The sequence below is a fragment of the Fusarium solani genome, assembly GCF_023522795.1.
Source record: "Fusarium solani strain SB1 chromosome Unknown bctg00000014, whole genome shotgun sequence".
Classification (NCBI taxonomy): domain Eukaryota; kingdom Fungi; phylum Ascomycota; class Sordariomycetes; order Hypocreales; family Nectriaceae; genus Fusarium; species Fusarium solani.
The window spans coordinates 280,445-302,161 of NW_027072141.1; the positions used below are offsets into that span (position 1 = coordinate 280,445).

Genomic DNA, 21,717 nt, shown 5'->3' on the forward strand with positions numbered 1-21,717 from the left:
CGCCCAAGGCTACATTGCAGAGCTTAAGGCCAGTCGCAAACTTGACGGCTTGGGATTATGTACATGCAGACTGTCCACTCCGCAGGTCCCCTTGTGGTTTTGAGAAAACACGCACAAAGGGGTCCGTGCTCATATTCTTGTGCCTCTGTAGGCATTTCTTATCCGCGCGCGAGCAGCAGCCCGCGTGGCAACGTAACGCAAAACGTAAAAGCGTGGTGAGGATACCCTGTAGTTAGACTAGAGTTTGGATTCACAACTTCGTCACCTTCCCCTGTATTCTTACTTTCTTGACACACAAATGTTAAGAAAGTAGCCTAATCTTCACCTATTTGCTTAACAAGTACACTGTAAATCGTTCAACTGCGCGCCGCGCAGCCGTCGGCGGTGGCGATGGCATCTGCCACCTCCTACGCTGCAGCTACCGAAGGAGCGCAACACGCCGACTTTCCTGACCTGCCGGGCCCCAACTCACGAAGCGGAGACAGACCCATCTCTATTCTCGAATCAGCCAATGGACTCGCGCGTGAACAAGTGGGGGCATACAACGCCAAGCTGACTGTATTCTAAGCCTTTTGCGTATCATTCGCAGAGACTGCCTAACGATTCACCTCTGGACCGGAGCGGAGCTTTGCCGAACACTTTTCCCAGAGTTTCTTGGAATTCTGGAACCAGGCACTTGCCGACGCCAAATCTGCTCCCCTACCGACCTACAGCAGCATTGCCGCCGCGAACCTCGAGCGCCCTCCCACTCGGCCTACGACCTTAGCCACGAACAACGCTCCCCATATTAACATCAACAGCAACAACAAAAAGGCCAGCGTCTCCAGGGACAACCGGCTCCTCTTGCCCCACCTCCCGACAACCTCCGCGTTTTCGTCCGGCTTGAAGCCGAAGCGCCGGCCAGAAACCAGATCGGCTATGCCATCCGGACCCTTATTTCCGGCAAACTGGGCATCGACCTTGGCCGGATCCCGCAGGCGATCCAGGTCAATACTGGATGGGCAATTCGTACGACTGGCTCAACCACCCGTAATCTCCTGATCCAACGACTTCGACGAGCAGATGAACTCCTCACCACGCGCGTACGACCACTTCTCATCCAACAACGCTTCGACAGCGACCAAGCAACACCGCTACAAACAGCATCGAAAGAGGAATCGGCAACGGCTTTCCATCAATGGCTAAGTACGGTGCCATAACATACCTTGATTGTATACTCAGACGGTTCCCTGTCGAAAGACGGAACCGCCAGCTATGAGTTCACCATCCGGCAGGGCGACTGGTCAGTTCTAGATGGCTCCGGTCGCCTAGGGTCCGCCGAGGCCTTCGACGCAGAAGCGACAGGGGCCCTCAGAGGTCTGCAAGCCGCGCTGGGCCACCCTGATGCGGCGACACAAGGCATCGTTGTCTGCCTCGACAACCTCGCGGCTGCCACCCGCCGGCGTGCCAAGTTGAACGATGGATTGAAGCCAAGTAGCGGTGGATTTGACAGCCAATAGTGTAGTATTACGACACGAGTTGAGGCAGTTAACAGAAGAGTAACAGAAGAAGACTGACGGTCCAGTCGCGTTTTCATTAATAGAATAGAAGCATTAAAAACCCTCCCAAGTTGTGGAATATCGCCTAGAAAATTCACCGTAAAACACCCATACTTTGCTTCAATGCCTTCAATCAACGAGCCGCGGGAATACCGTTTCCAGCCTCGAGGGTATCGTTAGAGTCAGTCGAGCATCGCCGGTCCTTAACAAACTTGGGCCATGTGTTGGTCAGGACGAGGTATTTGATGCTTCCTTCAGCATCGTCAAAGATGGTGGCGTCGAAGCCCTCGGGGATATCCCCCAGTAGAGAGCCTTGTCGCTGATGGACACCGAGTCGTTGTTGATCGACTCGATCGGCATGATGCCCGTCTCGGAGCCGTGCACCGACGCCGCCGACGACCTGGCCTTTGTCAAGGTCATCTGGAACGAGTCGAAGGGCGTGGCAGGGTCGATCTGGCGCTCCTCGCCGTAAAGTATACGGGCCGAGCCCTCGAAGACAACTTCCAACTTTCGGAGGTCTTGCGAGGACAAATTGATCTGGAATTCGGCGTCGCGAGAGCTGACGAAGTTGGTGTAGATGCGGAGGGCGCTGTTGAATCGTTCGCGGACGAGCTCCTGGACAGAGGCGTCCTTGATCTTCTCGGAGTCGCGGACGGCAGCGGGCAGCGAGGACTTCCACTCGGCGACGGCTCTTAAGAAGGCGATGTTCTCACCAGAGAAATCTCGGAGGGCGGAAAATTGCTGTAGTGGCTCGGGGTCTCGCTTAAGGACGTACTCCAGGGCCTCCATAGTAAGAATACTCTCGCCGGAGCTACTGCTCTTGCTGTCCTTGGACCAGGAAGTTAAGGCCGAGCCGGCAGCCGTGGTTGATCCAGTGACCATTGACCTGGCGCCCCTATCGACAACTCTCTTATTGAGCTGCCATTGGGCGATAGAGTCAAGGGTCTCCTGTCGCAGGGTCTGGTGCTGGATAACCTCATAGCAAGGAAAGAAGACGGTAAAGATCTCAAGTAATATGATTGAGAGGGCAATCCTAAACAAACGGTTAGTCAGAGAGTTCAATGCCTGACGGAAGTATCATAAAATGTGCCTACCATTGGGGAGGAACCCAGACGTGGTTGACGGGAGCCATGCCAGGAACATACAGAGCAATCAGCCACATAGGGGTAGCATGAAGACTATGTCTAGGTCAGTTTGGAGTCGAGCATAGCCTCAAGGGAGACTGGCCTGGAAATGCAGCAAGCTACGGTTTGAGTCCTCCATCCCTGGGTATCGTTGATATCACGAGACTTCCACAGAATGTAGGGGGCAACGATCCATGCCCAGAAGAACTGCCAGAAGACGGACGGCCACCTGGGTACGGGTCAGTATTTGGATGGCTCTCGGGGAGATATTGGGCGTACCATTCCCAGCCGCGGCCCATCTGAGACTTTTGGTAGTCCTCAGTGCCGGTGACTTCAGTGCCGGGGATGCCAAAGGAAGGGTGGAACTTTCGCGAGATAAGAAACATAAAGATTGTAAGGAAAAGCTGTGTAAGTTAGCCATGCATCTAGACCGGTGGTGCAGCATAGTGTCGTACCTGGAAGGTCATGCCGAGACCGACAAGGACAAGGATCTTCTTGGTGTAATCGAGTGTTTGGAAGCGACCCTTCGGGCCGGACTTGGATCGGCGGGGCTTCTCGTGTGAGCTTGCGGCGAAGAGCTCCTTCTGGGTCTTGGCTACATGGAGGAATCGGCTGTTGGAAGCGTGAAACAGAGCAATGCCGAAGGGCAGATAGGTGCTCATGACCCAGTATTCGACCTGGGGTGTGGCTAGAGGGAACCAGACGTAAGCGGTTTGGACGGCACCCCAGTAGAGGTGGAGGAGGATGATGGCAGTAAAGGACAGCGGCAGGCCTCGGATCCTTAACAAAGGCATATTGCGACGACGCCATAGAAAGTACATCCCGCCAGCGAGCATGAAGGTCCAGGCGAAGGCGAAGACCATCCAGAAGATGCCGAGGGCATCAAGCCGCGGCTCGGCTTTTGCGGTGTCCTTGGAACCCGACTCCGCCATTATTCGATGTTTATTTAGAGAAATGTGGGAATCAGAGCTGTACGGATTGATGGGAGGGCCGGCGGGGAGGGAGGGAAGTAACGAATGTGGTTGCAAAGGGGGGGCCCCATAGGGACACGCCTAGGCGCGCCTCCACTCGCGAACGCGTAGGCGTGCAGATTATGTCAGCCCTCAATTTGGCTTAAACCCCACAGTCGCAGTTTTCAGGGGCTCCGTCTGTTGCTGCCACTGCTGAACACAACTACAGTCTCCAGGAGCGGGTTTCCGCTATGGCCCAAGCAACATTTCCTGATGATGTGCTCCCGCCGGAGGGTACATACGATTCACGTGAGGCTCTACTCGCAGCTATCAATGAATGGGCAGCACCCAGAGGATACGCATTCATAACTGGGAGATCTTCGCGATCAACCAGTGGCAGGCAGATTGTTACATACGCATGTGATCGGTGGTGTCGTCCACCTAGCGCCTCAAAAGATCGCCAGCGCAAGACTACTACACGAGGAACCAATTGTCGGTTCTCAATCATTGCGAAGGAATCCCTGGATAAGGCGACCTGGTCTTTAAGGCATCGTCCGGACGGCCGATTTTCCTTACACAACCACGAGCCAAGCTGGCACAAATCGGCTCATCCAGTCCATCGGCAGCTCTCTGATGCGGACAAGTCAACAATCAGCCGCCTTACGAATGCCGGAGTAGCGCCAAAGGATATCAGGACTTATATCCGTCAGAACTCGAACACCATTGCAACCCAGCAAGATATCTATAATCGTATCGCAGATATCAAACGAGAGCTGTGTGAGGGACAGAGCACTATACACGCCTTTGCTAACCAGCTGGATAAGGAAGGGTTCTGGAGCCGGATACAGCTCGATTCAGATGACCGAGTCACGGCTGTGTTATTCGCCCACCCAGAGTCATTGGCGTACCTCCAGGCTTATCCAGACCTACTTTTCCTCGACTGCACATACAAGACGAACAAATATGGGATGCCACTGCTTGATATGATTGGCGTCGACGCCTGCCAGCGATCATTCTGTATCGCCTTTGCATTTCTTAGTGGCGAGACTGAGCAGGACTACCTATGGGCCTTGGACCGGCTCAGGTCCCTGTATGAACTCTGCAATACAAGGCTTCCATCTGTTATCCTAACAGACCGCGATAAGGCTTGTATGAATGCCGCAGAGATCTGCTTCCCATCTTCAATTTCTCTCTTATGCCTATGGCACGCGAACAAGGCAGTCCTCCGCTATTGCCAGCCGACATTCGTGCGCCACCAGCAAGGATCGGAGGCCTATCAGCAGGGCCTGAGCGATTGGAGTGAGTTTTTCAACCACTGGCACTCAATTATGAAGTCACCAGATGAAGAGGCCTTTGATCAGCGCGTACAAGAGCTTGAAAGGCGCTACCTACCGCAATACATTGAAGAGGTTGGCTATATCAAGGCCAATTGGCTCGATCCGTACAAGGAAAAGCTGGTGAAGGCTTGGGTTGATCAGCACCCTCATTTTGGTAATGTAGTTACCTCGCGGGTTGAGGGTATCCATGGGCTCCTTAAGAGCCACCTCAAGAAATCTACGCTGGATCTCTTCGAGGCTTGGAGGGCTATGAAGCATGCGCTCCTTAATCAATTAGCCGAACTGCGATCCAACCAAGCGAGCCAGCAAATGAGAATACCGATTGAGCTCTCTGGATCACTATATAGTGCCATACGTGGCTGGGTATCTCACGAAGCTTTACGCAAAGTTGAAGAACAGCGGAAGCTGCTCTTGAAAGAAAACCTGCCTGGTTGCACCGGCGCATTCTCTCGATCTCACGGCCTCCCTTGCGCCCATACTCTCAAGGCTCTACAAGAACAAGGTCAAGCCCTTCGCCTGGAGCATTTTCACACGCATTGGCACCTCAATCGCCATGGTGTTCATCAGTTACTACTAGAGCCTCGGCATCGACCTGATCGAATAGCCGCCGGCTCGACTACTGGTAGACCGCAATCAAGCACCCAGAGAGAGCCAAGTGCATTCGAGGCAGTTCAGGCAACAGTACGGCCAAAGGCACAACCCAAATGCAGCAGATGCCACCAAGTAGGTCATAGAATGACTTCAAAGGCATGCCCTCAGCGATACGAGGAACTTTTGCAGTCGTCAGCATCGTCGGCGCACGTAGGGGCAATGCCAGCGGCGTTGCCGTCGGCATTATCAGGGCAGGTACGACCAGTGCCGACGACATCTTCATCAGCACCATCTTTGCAGGCAGGGGAAGCTCTAAGACCAATGTCTTCAGGGTCATCAGGGCAGGCAAGGCCAATCAGGGATAGTGCTAGCTGCATTGTTGTTAGTATCGACGACACAGACAGTACAGTGCCGGCAGCATCATCATCAGCACCGTCGGCTCAGGCAAGGATAGTGCCGGCACCTAGGTATGATGACCCGCGGGCTATCTATCAGAGATATGTTGCTGCTCGAGATGCCTGGTACAAGGCGCAGCCTCGTGGCAGTATTAAAACCAACCAGCAATATCGGAGGGCGCTAGGTCTACCTCTGCGGTATGACAAATCAAGCTATCAGTGGTGTCTCGATTGGAAGCAGATGGGCAAGCGCTGCGATACGCCAACTGGCTCTAGAGATTGGACTAAAGAGGAGATGATGGCCTACCTAGATTGGAGCAAAGCAGAAGATGACCGGGTCGAGGCTCAGGTAGCTACGGAGATGGAACGCATCCCTTTTTCTAGTAGAAGAGGTATGTGTGATATTTGGGAGGCGGCAGCGGCAGATGGCGAGGCCCAGCAGGCTATTTATTCAGGTAGATAATCAACTATTCCTCACCGTTCGGGATCATAGGATTTTAGTACTCAGTAGTAGTAGTAGAGTTTATAGGATTTTAAGAACCACCTCAGAACTCGGAATTACAGCTGTGCGGGGTTTAAGCCAAATTGAGGGCTGACATAATCTGCACGCCTACGCGTTCGCGAGTGGAGGCGCGCCTAGGCGTGTCCCTATGGGGCCCCTGCAAAGGGATGTGTAGCATCCGCAGCCTCTGTAGGGGAGAAGGGGAGGTGACAACATATTATGTATTGTTGATTGATGGAATGTAAGCCACCCCCTGGTTCCAGCAGAGAGAGCAAAAAAGCCTAGCACGAGAAGCAAAATGGCACCAAGATAGAAGATAGAAATGGCGCGGCCTATCTCCCCAGCTGCCTCCGCGGCGGTCACGACAGGGTAGTCGATCCAATCAGAGCACGTTTTAGTGACGATACCTTGGTTTCCACTGTCTTTCACCCCAGGAAAGAGTAGACTGGTTACAACGCAATAACAGCACGCTCCCTGAAGCCCCCTACAGTAGGCGCTAGCTGTTAGAGGTATAACACTGGGGCGGGATGCGGACTGGATAGCCCCGACCATATTCCGGTACTTGGCATCTGGTCGGGAGTCCGATCACTGTGGCTAGTGCCTTTCCTTCTAGTGGTAAAGGGCGACAACCAATGTGCACGGTGGCCCTGGGCTTCGGGAGGGGAAAGCTTGTGCCAAAAGCCACGGCGAGTGTTCGGTGCGTCCAGGTTTTTCCTTTTTGCAGCCCTCAACTGGCGCTCCGTACATCGCGTCACTAAGTCGACAATGCGCTCAGGGCCAGTATTGGCGCCGCCATGACGAAGTTGTGAACTGATTTTCTCCCCGTGGCGCTGCATGATTGCCATTGACGAGGGCGTCAAGAATCTCGTTGAGGCACAGGAGCCGCCCTTGACACGCGAGAGCAAAAGGTTCCTTTCTCCCTTGTTCTTCATGCGGCGTGACCGTTTGATGTCTTGTCTTGTCTTGAGCTATCACAATCAAGTCCTGCTTCGAACAGGCTGGCGATGTCTACTGTCTATTGGGCGAGACCGGCGTTGGCTTCTGGCTCTTCCGTACAAGGTTTAGACGGTCAGGCCCCGGTTCATCTGGGCGGAGAATTTTTGCTGCTGCTCGCTCCAAACCTGCGAGCCGATGCGATGCGACCCATCTCATTCATCCTTTCTGTCGAGGCCTACAGGGAGGAGAGCAGAAAAAAAGTGTCGGGATCTCTTTGATCACGTCGGCGTTGTGTTGCATTTCAGCAAACCCCACCCCCTGCTGACAGACAAGATATCGTGAATACTGGACTCTTTCTCTATCAGTACACTTTTGGTTGTTTGCCGTGGACCACGACAATCACCCATGTCACTGTTCACCCGAGAGGCCTTTCATCACACGATTGCACTGTCAGAGCCACTTCGCTCTGGACCCGTTGGAGCACGGGCTTCTTTTGCGTGTTGTCGATGTCCTTCAAACAGACACAGACAATGGCTTCCATGAGGTGTGGCTCGTGAATGTGATTAGCAAACGTCTTCGGATCTGTTGGGAGTCATGTCGGGGTATCCGAGGCGTGTTTAGCGCTTGTGAGGCACCGTCAGGTGTCCTGACCGAAGGCGATAACACCTTATCGGGACGGCTTTAAGCTGGGTATTTAGCAGTCAGCAGATCTTGATGTGCCAAATAAGACCACTACCTCCTCGTCTCATCCTCTCCAGCCGGGTATTTTCTCAGTGGAATGTCAACGCGTCAAGGCCCAAAACCGGTCGGCGTCTAGACGAGGGTGGGCAGATAGCCCGATACTGTCGTCATTGCCTCGTAGCAAACGCTTCCAGACCGTTCTGTCCGTGTCAAAGCTACCGGCTTGCTGGATCACTTAAATGTGGTGTGAAGCTATGATGGCTTTGACGTCTGCATTGGCCCTCTATCAAGGCGTTCATGTTTTGAGGCGTTTGAAACGGTGTAACGGTTTCGATTCCAACTCGTGAGAACGGACCGCGACAGGGGCGGCGGGACGCGGAAGCAGGCGGCCCGTGCTTCGCCGGGTCGCATTGGGGCGATCAGTAGTACTCCGTACCCGTCCTTCTAAAACTGGACAGGTCCGTCTAAAGTACTACATTTGGTATAGCGCCTCCGCTCTCGGTCTTCCCTGTCTCAAGAGCGGTCCGATCGCATCACTTCCGTACATAGCCCCACATTACGTCTGCTATGACGAGGGTACGAGCGGGGTATGAATGAAATTTATTCCGCCCGGGAGGACTAACCTCATAGGGCCAGGTACGTTAGGCTATGTACAGTTCCAAGGTTTCCTGCTCGCGTCTCCCAGAAACCCCACGTTCTTCCTCATCCGCTAGTTGGTCTCGCCTCGCTTGACTGCTTGAAGGCCAATTTCTCCAAGTGTTCAGCATCCTATCTTCAGCAGCTGAGGCATGGTCTGCCAGCTTGAGGCTGTTTGGTGTTAGTATCGCCAGGTTTTGGCCGCTAAATGCTGTTGGTTAGTAAGTCATCCAGTTTGCATCGTCTCCTCGTGTCCATTTGTATGGGAGAAGGAGAGATACGGAAGACCCGGGGGGCCCCTCTCCAGTGAGGAGAGGGGGACAAAACCTGTATCTTCGTCGTTGCTGTATCCCTCTCGCACAACCTCATACCGCCATTTCTCACTCAATTGAAGCTGTATCGGGCTAAAATTGAAGGTCCTCATTCCTTGCATTTAGAATTCATTATATCTCCATTTCCAGCCGACTCATCCAGGGGTGCAGCGCGCGGCGCGCGCGCCTACGTCGACGGTGACTACTTCACCCGCCCGACCTGGGGAGATCGTCACCACCTCGCGATTTCACTGTCAATGAATGTGCAGCTTTACACAAGGCTTCTTTGCCTCTCAGAGAAATATATACGTTTATTGAAGACGATTTTCGCAAGATCATATTGCATCGCCCGTGTTCCGACGACGAAGTCGCCCAAACGTGCCTCAGCCTTGCTCAGCACCCCACCACCAATCCCCACCATCAAGCCTGCACGGATCGATGAGAAGGTCCGCTTCATGTTCGTCACGACGTTCGCAGCGTTGTTCGTTCCATACTGGGCTGCTGGCAAGCACCCAATGACGACATCGTGCTGCTTGATGCTTCCCAGTATGTAGGTGTTGCTGTCGTCCGCATGCGTGGGCAGGGCTTCGTGAACCTCGTCCAACATGGCTCGAGCCGCTGCCATCTCGATGTGCAGCGCGCAGATCCAGGCGATGGTGTAATGATCGTGTCGTAGGTTGGAAGAACCGTTTCGCGAGTTATGAGCCACATTGCCCAGGTCATGGTGGAAAGTCGTTTGTCGTTTTGGAGGGTGAGACGAGCTTGTCTTAGCATGGTCTTCGCGCCAAAACCGTTTCCCATCCGTCTCGGCAGAATGTCCATCTGGCTACGATTAACAAGCCCGACTTGCTCGGCGTGTAAACGTCGATAGGGGTAGATATTGCCGAATGAGTGGAAGAAAGGTGTCTGGTGAAGGGCGACAACTTTGGAAAAGAAAGCTCGTCAGATATCCCTCTCAGCCCACTCTCCAGATGCCTGCGTCAAGGATGGAGGCATTGGAGGCCTCCCAGCCGACAAATCCACGGTCAGTCAATCATCCCACTTCGTTTCATCGTCTCTCCGCCTTTCATTTCTGCGGCCATTCCAAATCAAGCAATCAAGCAGGATTCATGCAATTAATGTGCTCCGACGACTGAGATGCGCAGTTTTGTCTCTTCTTTCAAGGCACTGGCTTCCTCGCAAGGCCCCGTCACAAGACACGGAGGATATTGGATTACCAGTCGACCCCTTCACACGCCCCTGCAACACACCCGATAAGCGTGGAATTACTTGGGGCTGACGGTGCTTGTACTGGAGGTTGCTGGTGGGAGACGGGCGCTGCAAGCCCAGGATTTAATTGGCTGACGTTGCACTCATGGCGCGACTCGGACAGCAGTGGCTTGAAGGAAGAAGCAAGTCATGGACGTTGATGTCCAGTTCAGGAGGGCTGAGCCGATCATTTCCCGACATTTAGGGATCGGCAGTGGTGAGGCTGGGAGCTATTGATTGCTCGCGCTTTTGGACTAAGCCTGCAGGGGATTTATGACTTGGCGATCCAGCGGTTTGCAACCCACCCTAACATGGACAACCCTAAGTGCGTCGTATGAGCGCGACGGTCTAGAATGCACAGGGCTCTGTCCGGGGCAGTGGAGGGTAGATGCGACAATGGGAACAGTTCATGGGATTGCGTCTAGGGAATGTGGTACGCGGGGCGTCGCGACCTTGGAAGTTGTTCAAGTCATGGAGCGACCTCGCTCGTATCACGAAGGGCGGCACACGCCGAGCCGCGTTCTCGGCGACCTTTATTCCTTCTACTTTCTTAGGAGACATATGAAACGACAGGGGCACTTCCAAGATACCCAAACCAAAGGCTCACCACAGCAAAGCAGCTCATGGATGCCTTCCAGACGGGCAGGATGTATGTCTCAGATGCTAAGTTATAGCGATGGATTGAATCTCAAACCCAGGACTCGATTCACGTAGCCCTGGCACATTATGTGCAGGACATGGAGGTTGATGTGTCAGATGTGGCACTGGGCGGCTGTGCTGCAATATGCGCCCCCACCCGATTTCAGCCCAAGGCTGGCTCCCATTCTCCTCGACGAGAGATCAAGAAAGCGCTCAGGAAGATTCATCGAGAGAGGGTAGAACAAAGCAGCACAATCACCCGAGGCCCTCTGGTGAATCACAAAATGGGCCCGAACTAGAGACAGCCAACCACCAAACGTGACGCCAAGCGTTGGGAGACCTGAATGCATCCACATCCCGGCTAAGCAACAAACCTCAAAATTCGACGTCCCTGTTCCCGTTCCCTGGCCCCGCGCGATGATGTTGTCCATGCACAAGGTTCCCTCCAGCCAACAATTCTGCGCGGTTTGCCTCTTTGGGTGCGGGTTGGGCAATGTGGTGTTTGCAACGTCGAGTTTTCGTCAGGCGCACCCAGCCACCCCTGAGTTGTGTATGCAACACAAGTTCCCTCAAGCCAACCATTGCTGACCAGACTCATGCAACGCGTTATTGGCCCGTACTCGACACGCTGGGTCCTGCACAAAGCAAAGAAAGCGTTCGGTTGGCAGCGACACGAATTGAGAAAATAACCCTTCAAGCCGTACTGCGAATTTTCCAATAAGACGGCAGTTGTGACAAGAATTGTGACAAAGCTGCGCATAGACTGGTTCCCCTCTTTCTTCACTCAGTATCAATCAATTGAGAAACACATCCAGCACGATCCGTGGCAGCAGCCACCTAAAGGTTCCACCCTTTCAAAGTTTCTTGGCATCGAATTCTGAAGAAAGCCGCCGCCGATATCATGAATTCCTCAACATTGCATTGCCGAATCTGTATCCTCGCCCTGCGCAGGCGCGAGGGAGATATAGCATCGGCCTTGACCAGCCCACCTGGCGCCCCTCGCCTCATTGACCTTGACTCAAGGAGCCTCGGATGCTCTTCCTCTGTGACTGCACCACGAATCAGCACCGCCCGCGCCCTGCGACGCGGCTGCCACGACCTCAATTCTCTCCCACATAATGGCCTCCAGTCTCAATCAGTGGCGACGCTACATATAAAGGAATCCCCCATCTGCTCTGACTGAGTCCTCTGTATCTGTAGTTATGCAATGCGATAGTGCGACTTCTTTCTTGGAGACGCTGATTTGACGCTTGCCTTCACGACGTCGGACCCATAGCAGGATGTGCAATTACATCTATGTGAGCACTGCTCCGGCTGTCACGTTCCATGCTGACACCTGCCTCGTGCAGAAAGAGCTGAGCTGTCAGCACCACTATTACCTAGTGGAATCGTGGTGCCCCAAGTATATTGAGACGGAGCGAAGGTGCCTACCGACGATTGTTAGCAGGCAATATTGGTAAGCGTACTTGGCATCCTGGCCATTTCAGTTAACTGACTGCCCTCCAGGGGTAACGACATCTGTGGTGAGTTCTCAGGCAACAGTATCACGAAGTCAGGTATTGATAAACATCCCTGGCCAGCTGCCTGCCTCGAACGGCAGCAACCCAGCAAAAGCGCCGCCGCCCACCGCGAACATAGGCGAGGACGGCAGATTGGAGGGAGCAGTGACCTGAAGAAGTAGAATGCAACGAGAGGAGAAGGCCGAGCCTGGATCCGAGCACAGAGAGATCTGGAACCTGTCGCAGTACTGAGTTTGCTGATCAATAAATAACATTTAATGGCACTAATTCACCATGATACGTAGTATCCAGGTATTAACGGATTCATCGTGTCAATATACCAGCGGCCCTCATTGCACAAGTGGCAAGAGGCTCGTGTCTGCAAATCGTCTGATATCAACCGCGATGCAGTTGCAAGAACGTGGAGACAGAGGGTGTGCAGTTCAGCTGTGGCTTGCTGCGCCTCATGGTGCGCGCCGTCAACCCAAAGGCCTTGTCAGACAGCTGGCTCCACAGGGATCATTGATGGCACCAGTCAATTAATGAGAATTATCTAAAGAGCAATTGTACTATACAAAAGAGAATGACGTTGCTGTCTTATATAGAAGACGAAATCCGTGTGGAACGGAAATTGCAAGTGGAGTTCCGGAAAATAATCCGGTGGGCTATGCCGTGTGTGCGACAGGCTGATATGCGACAGGCCTCTTAGAGCACGCAAGGTTGTGAGCCTCAACGTACCGCCGAGCAAAGACATTGTACTAAGCCATATGCATTACAGAAAATGGTTCATGCCTGATTTTTTTACACTAAGGTAACAGTGATTTCGGCCTCTACAGTACTAAATTGCTCTCCTACTTTTACTCACTTAGCAAGTCTTTCCATAATAATAGCAACAGTTATCCCTTCTTTATCTACGAACCGCGGAGTCCACCTCCTCTGCAGGTTCGGTGCAACCGGGTCCAAATGACCCATTGGGTGTAGGGATGCCTCCAGGTAAATTACCAGGAGGTAAATTACCAAAACCCCTAGGTAAATGACGGTCATAAACCTCGGGTTTATGACCGTCATTTATCACGTGCTTCCAAGTACTATTTGGTGACTACGAAACGGCGTCGGTGGAATGATATACGCACATACAGTCTGGTGTCATTGGTATTCGTCGGGGATGAGGTACCGATCACACCAAAATTGGCTGTGCGGGTACAAGAGGTCCATACCCCCATCTAACGGCTCCGTGTTCGTTTCTTCGCCAAAACTCCCAGACTTGCTACTTCAATATGATAGTATTATATATCTCGAAAGCCAACCTATTTACATTTCAACGTTAATAAACAGACTCTGTCTCTGCGTCCGTGCCTGCATCTACAAAAATGCAGTCCTGGAAGTCATCCTCGAGCTCTAAGAGCAACTTCACGTCAGCCGTCTCCCAGGATTGGCCGCTCGCCATTCTCCAAGGTGTCTCTTGGGCCGTCTCAAGTCTTCTTAACACCCGACTATTCATATATATGAATGTCAATTTATTGGTGCTAGTGACAGTAAGACGATTGCGAATCTTGTTGTGGAGGAAATTGATCGAGGAAAAAGATCTCTCAGAAGGTACGGAATTAGCCAAAGCGCCCAGGACTCGTTTGGCCAATGCAGCGAGTGATACATTCATAGAATGAAGATACCGCCAACTGTCAAGGACGTGTTGGTGGTGCGGAGTGCCCTCGGATGCTGCTCTGTATATGCGACTTCCTGGGCCAAAGAGGTTGCCCTCCCGAGCCCTAAATTGACAAAACTCCCGGAAGATATTGCCGTATTCCTCAGCGTTGGTGTTGTCCTCAAGAAAGTTGTGTGCTCTTCTGACAATGTCTGTGGTCAACAAATGGTGCTTCGGGTCGGTAGTGGCAGGGTCCAAAGCAAAGGCCATGTAGTGTATGTCGTCCGTTTGCACGTCAAACCGTTGCTTTCGTAACGCTTTCAGTTCTTGGTAGTTTATTAGTGGGTCTTGACCAGCCTCTTCCAATGCGTCCCATGAAGCCTGAATGGATAGCCAACGTGGAATGACCTCGCCAAGACCCGCGCGGTCGCGTTCTGAGTTAGCTTGGGCATGGCCAATCGGCTGAAGAACTTTGAATAACATTTCCAGATTGGCCCAAAATTCGAGATCGTTGATATATGATATCACCTGAGGTAGACTTGACTGTGTCACTCGTTCCTCCTCTTTGACAATTACCTGCTTCATTCCGTTGAGAATAACTGGATCGCGTGCGAAAGCTCGAAGGGCGTCTTTGTTGTCAAACACGGATTTAACAGCAGCAAGTTGTGTTCCCCAGCGTGTGATTGCAGCAGTAATGAACGCCTTGCGCTGCCCGTAGCATTCCTGCTGATGAATGCGAAGCCTTGACAACTGCAATTTGGCTCTCTTAAAGAAGGCAATGAGAAAAGTAACCTTCCCAAGGATTGGCATCCACCGCTTCGACTCCACAATGTCTTTGATAAGCAATTGAAGTCCGTGAGAATCGCACAAGATATAAAGGCAGTGGCTGAACTCTGGCAGCGCCTTCATTTCTCAATGAAGCTTTCTCATCGTGCTACATGTATCTGTACAGATAGCATTCAGCCGCGAGAAATCGTGTCCGAATATTTCAAGAAGAGATGGCTTGATAAGGCTCAAGGTCGTCAATGCCGTGTGATCATGATCTTTGGTATCGATTGTCGTCCAGTAAAATGCAACTGAACTAGGAATCTCAACAGATATATTGATAATTCGGTTGCTTGAGATATCATCGGAGGCATCGAATATGACGTTGAGATGCGGGGCCTCGTCCAGAAGAGCCTTGACACGTTGCTGATAGTCCAGGTAGACAGGGCCGAGGAATGAGGCAATTCGATTGCGATCTGGAGGTTTATATGCCGAATTTAGCATTTGGAATAGTTTCAGTGTCTCAGGCTCTTCATAGAGGGAATAGGGTTTGCCGGAGGTAAAGACTGCGACGGCGGCTTGACGGTCCAATGCATCTTTAGATGCTTTGCTAACACTATCCAACTTAGTGTTGATGAGCGGTTGTCAGCTGGGAATGCCTTCATGAAGCTGTCGATATGCGGTGCATTGCGTGTGAAGGTGTCGAAGTTGTTTGGAGGTGTGCTTCGCCATAGTCTTTGAGCAGAGCTTGCAGACTACACGGTTCAGCCTAAAGCCCTCTTCTGAAGCCGGCCGGAAATATTCGTCAATGCCATGAAGTTTAGGACGACCTCCCCGATTGGTCATATTGACTCAGTAATGACCATAAATAGTTATTGTCAGTGAAGAAATCTCAACAGCAACATCGGGGGGTGATGAAGCCTCCTCAGGGGTCGCAACGGTCGTCCCCCACCCCCTTTCGGGATGCTCACTAAACTCAGTTAGGAAGGAGGTTGATGACGGTAAATTACCCGTCAGTTGAGGTTTATGACGTCAATTGGTAACTTGGGGTTTATGACGTCAAAAAGGCATCCCTAGAGTGGAAGATGTCACGGTACGAAGGAAGAGTCCAAATGTTATTGCTCAAGGAAAAGCAACAAAAACGCCACAACTTGGAGAAATACAAGTACTTCGATCTAATTTGATGCCGCTGAAGGCCAGTCGATAATAGACCTTAGTCAGTAACAAAAAAGCAAGCTACCTCCATGCCTTCTGAAGTTATAGAGAGCTTAGGGTAAGGCTTTCTGAAGCATATCTTGTCGCAATGTACCCATGCCCCACCCCCCTTTCGGTAACCCCCCCCTTTCGGTAACCAAAAAAATCGCCTTCCCATACAAAACTCACCAAGTTCACTTACATAGCTTTCAGTCATTCTGGAATCTATTCGCAAGCCGTCGCCTTCAACATATAAAGAAATGGCTAGAGCTCATTTTTCAAGATCAGCTGGTCACGTGGGGCCAGTGGTACGTGGTCACCATGCATTTCAAAATTTACAATTCAGCGCCCTAATCTCCTCCTGCCTCCGGATGATTTCTCCTCTTGCCAGTCCTCCACAATTCACATAAAGTGGCTTCAAAACGGCCTCGGGGTGTTTATACAGAGGATAAAATGGTTAATGCCATATTTAATATCACAGAAAACGGTTTATCGCAACACCGTGCCGCCCAGAAATATGGCATACCTCAGCAGACCATTTCCACCAGATTCCATGGCCAGACAGCCTTAGATGATCAGGTTCAGCCTAACCGACACTTATCCAGGAATCAGGAGGCTAAACTAGCCTCTTGGATTCTTCGTAAAGAGTCCCTAGACCATACTCCCTCCCACAGTCAGATCCGCGCCTGCTGCGTGGCCCTCTTGAAACAACAAAACAAGAAGCAGGAATTAGGACGCAACTGGGTAGCCAAATTCATCAAACGCCATCCAAAGCTCAAGACCAAACCTAAGAGACGCCAGGAGGCCAACAGATTCAATTCATTCACTCCCAAAGCGGTGCACTAGTACTTTAATATTAGGGAAGAGGAGTATAGGTAGATTAAGCCGGAAAACACAGTAAACGTTAATAAGGGCGGTATTATGACTGGTTTTAGTGAGTATCTAACTTTTTATTCATGAATCTAGCTAATCAGGCTTATTTGCTAGGTCTAGATAGCCTGGTGATTAGGAGTTCAGATCCAAAACAAAAGGCCCTACTCTAGGGTCCCCAGTCCCATAACTGGACTTCATTTATTGAGGCTACCACTGCGGACGGCCATGCTTTGACGCCTGGCATCATATTTAAAGGCAAGGAACTTCAAAAACAGTGGTTTTTAGAAGAATTCCAGAAAATAGCTGATTGGAATTATATTACTTCGCCTAATAGATGGACAGACAACCACATTGCTGTCGGGTGGCTTAAGAGAGTCTACTTGCCTCAGACCCAGCCTGCCGACGAATCTGATGCCAGGCTTATTATTCTGGATGGACATGGAAGTCATGCAACGGTGCGTTTTTTTTGTTTATATGCCAAAGAATCAATGTTGATTTGAAACAGGACGAATGGATTGTAACGTGCTTTTTGAACAACGTCTACTGTTGTTACCTCCCTGCCCATTGTTCTCATGGTCTCCAGCCGTTGGATAACGGTGTTTTTAATCTTCGAAGGCGGCATATCGGAAAGAGCTTGAAAAACCGGCTTCTCTGACCGATTCTGCACCTGATGACAAGGTCAACTTTATACGGCTTATGCCATATTTCTGGGCGGCATGGTGTTGCGAGAAACCGTATTCTGTGATGCCAAATATGGCATCAGCCATTTCATTCTCCGTATAAACACTCCGAGGCCGTTTTGAAGCCATTTTAGGTAAATTGTGGAGGACTGGCAATAGGAGGAATCATCAGTAGGCAGGAGGGGATTCGGGCGCTGGATTGCAAATTTTGAAATGCATGGTGACCACGGACCACTGGCCCCACGTAACCAGCTAACCTTGAAAAATAAACTCTAACCATTTCTTTATATGTTGAAGGCGACGGCTTGCGAATAGGTTCAAGAATGACTGAAATCTATGTAAATGAACTTAGTGAGTTTTGTATGGGAAGGCGATTTTTTTGGTTACCGAAAGGGGGGGTTACCGAAAGGGGGGTGGGGCATGGTAGTGTTCGAAAAACATCGAAACTTCTCTATGGAAGAAAATGGCTGAGCTCAGAGGATCGGATACTGCAAGTCGAGCCTTTTTGTGCAGCTGGTCAAGGGTCGCCAAGAGTAACTCGGCTTGATCCGGCTCAAGGGTTCGGTAGGCCGCGAGTCTGAGCTTCATCGGGTTGGTCAGGTCGTTCGGGTTCAACGTAAACCATATCCCCGGGAACCCATGTCGGACCATAAGCGCCCTGATCCTCCGCCGCATGCTGAGACGGCTTTCCCTTGACATGGGTTGCTGATACCCGTACAGCGGCAGGCTCCGCAAGATTCGATTGACCGCCGCATCATCAGTCCTCCCTGACGTCTCCAGCTCGACCCTGGCTCGCTCTAATCTCGCCTCCGATAATGACCGCGCTATGCGCTCCACCTCAGAAAAGTCCTTCATCACCGATGCCATGTCACCCAGCGATTCCTCGACCTGACGCCGATGTTAAAAACGAGGAAGGCGAACACTGGATGCCCAGCAAATCGACCTCCGTGACGCTCAAGCACTAATTTTGCCCAAACCTCTAAACTCAGGTTCCGCGACGACATAAGACGTTTCGCCGCTTCTCCTGGCCCAAGGGAATTGTCGCTTTTGCCTTGCCCACCTACCATGTTTTCGTCTGCCTGTCGAGGCCCACCCATACCCCATGACAGCAGCGTCGGGAAGGTCTTGGCGAAGAAGAAGGCATCGAACGAATCGGCAAAATCTTCCCCTCTCCCTATAAGAATATAGGGCTCCATCGGAGTACCACCGCGCACCTCCGCAGATCCAGACGGACACTCCCTTACTTTCCGGCGCTCCCCCTCACCATGTCCCTGGTTGACTGCTTCGTAGACGTAGGTACCTCAATTTTTCACCATCCGCAATATTCGGCCTGTCGTCGACTCCGAACATACCGGACGAGCTAATCTCGCAGATAATGTCGGGGCCTGCGTCTTGCTCCCCTAGGAGGCTAGCCATGGCAGCCGTCTCGTCCGTCGCATCCGCGCCATTCTCTCCCTTCTCACCATCCTCTAACGACGCGAGAATCTCCCGTATATCCGTTGGACCGGCAACTTCGAGACCCCGTTCTATTGGCGGAACAATATGAGCCCTCTGAATCTTTTCTCTCGCTGAAGGCTCATTGCGCTCCAGTCGGTCATACACCTGTGAGGGCACCCCATGTGATGGCGCCTCCCAGCTCTCAAGCTCCTCGACATCGATGCTGATATTTTGTACAGATGGTTATGCCGCTTGAGCCACACCAGCGCCTCCTTGACCTTGCGCGGCCGGACTGACAAGAGCTTGGACAGGTCTCTAGGTCCAGGCTTCACGGAGCCGTGCCAAGACACATGGATTTCATCCATGATCCTCAGGAGCGGATGCGGCAAGACCTTTGTGGCAATATCCTCGACGTTATTCGGAAACACCGTGATGTGTCCTTTGACGTGCCTTGGGTATGCGGCCCTTTGCTTCCCCCCTCTATCACGGTGTACTTGCTGATGAAGCCATAGCAAGAATTCAGTGAAATGAGCTTCTCCTCGACCGGCGTCAACTCTTTCAGTTCCTCTGGATAACTGTGTTCGCAGCCCAAGTGAGCATGCAGTTCGGCTGCTGGAGAAAACTCCCCCTTGCCCAGGTGACTGATACAATCCGCGCAGGCAGAGATATTCTTGTCCACGGCGAAACACCTCTGACAAAAGCTTGGCGAACCACCACTCGCGCTGACGCGGAAAGACACCCAGTTAGCCAAACTTATGCCCTCCAGCTCACCCTTGCCGAATTTGCGATAGCATATCCTGCAGGTCCATATCGGCAAAGTCCGTGTTGTGGAATGCATCATAAAAGTCTCGAACAGTGGTGATCTTCCTCTCAAATGGAATCGGCGTGCACCAAGCTGAGCCCTGAGATAATCGCTCTTTCTCGGCAAAGTCTTCCTCTAGCTGGCACAGGACCATAGCCAGGTCTTGTCTCTGCTCATCCTCCCTCCTCTCTCGACGACACTCGACTCGAGCCCGCTTTGGTCGCGGCAAGTTTTTGCTGGGGCGATAACCTCTCTTCAGCTGCTTCTCACTGCACATCACTGTCTCCGTATGCGCCGGTTCCACCGCATACAGGGTTGCAGTGAGGGGAACTGATGTCGAGGGTACCTCGGCCGGTGCCCCAGGTAGCTTTGGCAACAGAGGCCGCCCACCCGGAGCGGCACGGCCCAGCTCTACTGCAGCCATGTCCACATCCATTGATGTCGGCGTCTCTTGGCAGTTCCGAAATTCAGTTCGTCTCGGCCGCCGTCTTTTAGGCAGCCCTCGTGCAATGGCTGCTGCCGCTTGGTCGCTTCGCCTGGTATCGTTCGACGCTAATTGCTTGGGTTCGATAGGCCGGAGCGTGGATGCCGCATTCCGTCGAAAGAGCGAAGCGTCGCTAACCGCCGTCGTATCGCCCTGCTCATCATCTTCAGGGCCCCTCTCCCGAGGAAAGAAGTGTCGACGAAGGAGCGGGGATTCAGAATTCGCCGCCTCCGGTGCGCCATGTTCCCTGAACAAGGAAGGCTGCCACGCCGACGTCCCTGGTCCAGAGACCACCCCCGTCCCTCGCAGCCTTCCATTCTCAAGCTGACCTGATGGCTGATGTCGCGCGGAACCTCCCCTGTTGGCCGGATCATGGGGCTTCCGTGCTCTGATAGACCGCAAGTCGCCTCGCAGCGGCCTTCTGGGCAACGACCTTGCAATTGCATCCGCATACTGCCTCCATTCGGTGTCTTCAACCTCAGGCTCCTTGGGCAGAATCTGTCGGAACGTTGATGCTGCATTCGCCAGTGAATCGTACCTTGATGAACGTCCCAGCCTTTTGCCCCGTGCCCTATGATCCTTTTCGGCAGCTGCTACCACATCTACGTCGACTCCTGTCGTCCCATCTTTCTGCTCTCTCTCCGATACGTTTACATCATTACCCTCTTGTCCGTTCCCAGATGACGACGGGCAGGCTCCCATGTGAGCAACCGCCTCATGTGGCTTCACTGCTGGACTATCCATCCTCGTGTCGCCTTCTCGACATCGATGTCTCTAGGCGGAGGGTTAGATCACGAGGCCTCCGCGTCGGACTCTCTTTAGTTCCACGATTTCGCTTCCGGCTGATGATGCTAATAGTCCCATTAACCGCCTACAACCCTGCCTGTATGCGTCCATTATCGTCATCTCGGCCAGTCCATGCATACAATTCGTCGCCGCAACTTTGCCAAAAGTGGGCTATTCCAACGCCGCGCTCTCCCTCTGCGTCCCTCCGTGACTTTGAGGAGGACGGTCGCATCGTTGCCGTTTCGCGCAACACACAGCTACCGTCGAGCGCCACTCACCGTCTTAACACGGAACAGTCCGATATTAAACGGATATCATCTAACTGTATATAACAGCCCCGTTGACCTCGGGGGCCATTACGCCACTCACTGTCTCAACACGGGAACAGTCCGGTATCGAACGGACATCGTCTAGGATATAGAACAGTCTAGTTTACCATATATATATATATATCTCGAGATGTCTATATATATATCTATCTCTATATAGATACATATCCGTTTCAACACGGACAGTCCGGTATCGAACGGATATCGTGTAGGATATAGAGCAGCCTGGTTTACCACTCTTTTTGGAAGAAACCAAGAATCGTTCCCTTGCTAGAATCACTGAGAGACCTGTCCAGTCGTTAGCTAACCATGTATCCGTGCCGCGCGACAGCTGCGGT

The 21,717-nt window shown here is 52.2% G+C and overlaps 6 protein-coding genes across 6 annotated transcripts; 2 read left to right on the forward strand and 4 right to left on the reverse strand.

Moving 5' to 3' along the window:
- Window positions 1–390: 390 nt before the first annotated feature.
- On the forward strand, window positions 391–1,499 carry MRS44_017569 (uncharacterized protein; the record flags this gene model as incomplete). Its single annotated transcript, XM_065615479.1, has 3 exons — window positions 391–523; window positions 814–1,185; window positions 1,240–1,499. The coding sequence occupies 3 exons, from the start codon at window positions 391–393 to the stop codon at window positions 1,497–1,499; spliced, it is 765 nt and encodes a 254-aa protein (XP_065471551.1).
- Window positions 1,500–1,766: 267 nt separating this feature from the next.
- Window positions 1,767–3,594, reverse strand: MRS44_017570 (uncharacterized protein; the record flags this gene model as incomplete). Its single annotated transcript, XM_065615480.1, has 5 exons — window positions 1,767–2,571; window positions 2,633–2,716; window positions 2,829–2,891; window positions 2,942–3,066; window positions 3,118–3,594. 5 exons carry the CDS (start codon window positions 3,592–3,594, stop codon window positions 1,767–1,769), a joined length of 1,554 nt encoding a protein of 517 aa, XP_065471552.1.
- Window positions 3,595–3,616: 22 nt separating this feature from the next.
- MRS44_017571 (uncharacterized protein) lies at window positions 3,617–6,007 on the forward strand (the record flags this gene model as incomplete). Its single annotated transcript, XM_065615481.1, has 4 exons — window positions 3,617–3,633; window positions 3,842–5,630; window positions 5,684–5,872; window positions 5,927–6,007. The coding sequence occupies 4 exons, from the start codon at window positions 3,617–3,619 to the stop codon at window positions 6,005–6,007; spliced, it is 2,076 nt and encodes a 691-aa protein (XP_065471553.1).
- Window positions 6,008–9,208: 3,201 nt separating this feature from the next.
- MRS44_017572 (uncharacterized protein) lies at window positions 9,209–9,626 on the reverse strand (the record flags this gene model as incomplete). The annotated part of the gene is made up of 2 exons (XM_065615482.1): window positions 9,209–9,252; window positions 9,311–9,626. 2 exons carry the CDS (start codon window positions 9,624–9,626, stop codon window positions 9,209–9,211), a joined length of 360 nt encoding a protein of 119 aa, XP_065471554.1.
- A 4,085-nt stretch (window positions 9,627–13,711) lies between these two features.
- MRS44_017573 (uncharacterized protein) lies at window positions 13,712–14,938 on the reverse strand (the record flags this gene model as incomplete). Its single annotated transcript, XM_065615483.1, has 1 exon — window positions 13,712–14,938. One exon carries the CDS (start codon window positions 14,936–14,938, stop codon window positions 13,712–13,714), a length of 1,227 nt encoding a protein of 408 aa, XP_065471555.1.
- Window positions 14,939–18,094: 3,156 nt separating this feature from the next.
- Window positions 18,095–20,966, reverse strand: MRS44_017574 (uncharacterized protein; the record flags this gene model as incomplete). Its single annotated transcript, XM_065615484.1, has 4 exons — window positions 18,095–18,246; window positions 18,602–18,715; window positions 18,894–19,201; window positions 19,750–20,966. The coding sequence occupies 4 exons, from the start codon at window positions 20,964–20,966 to the stop codon at window positions 18,095–18,097; spliced, it is 1,791 nt and encodes a 596-aa protein (XP_065471556.1).
- Between the last annotated feature and the right edge of the window lie 751 nt (window positions 20,967–21,717).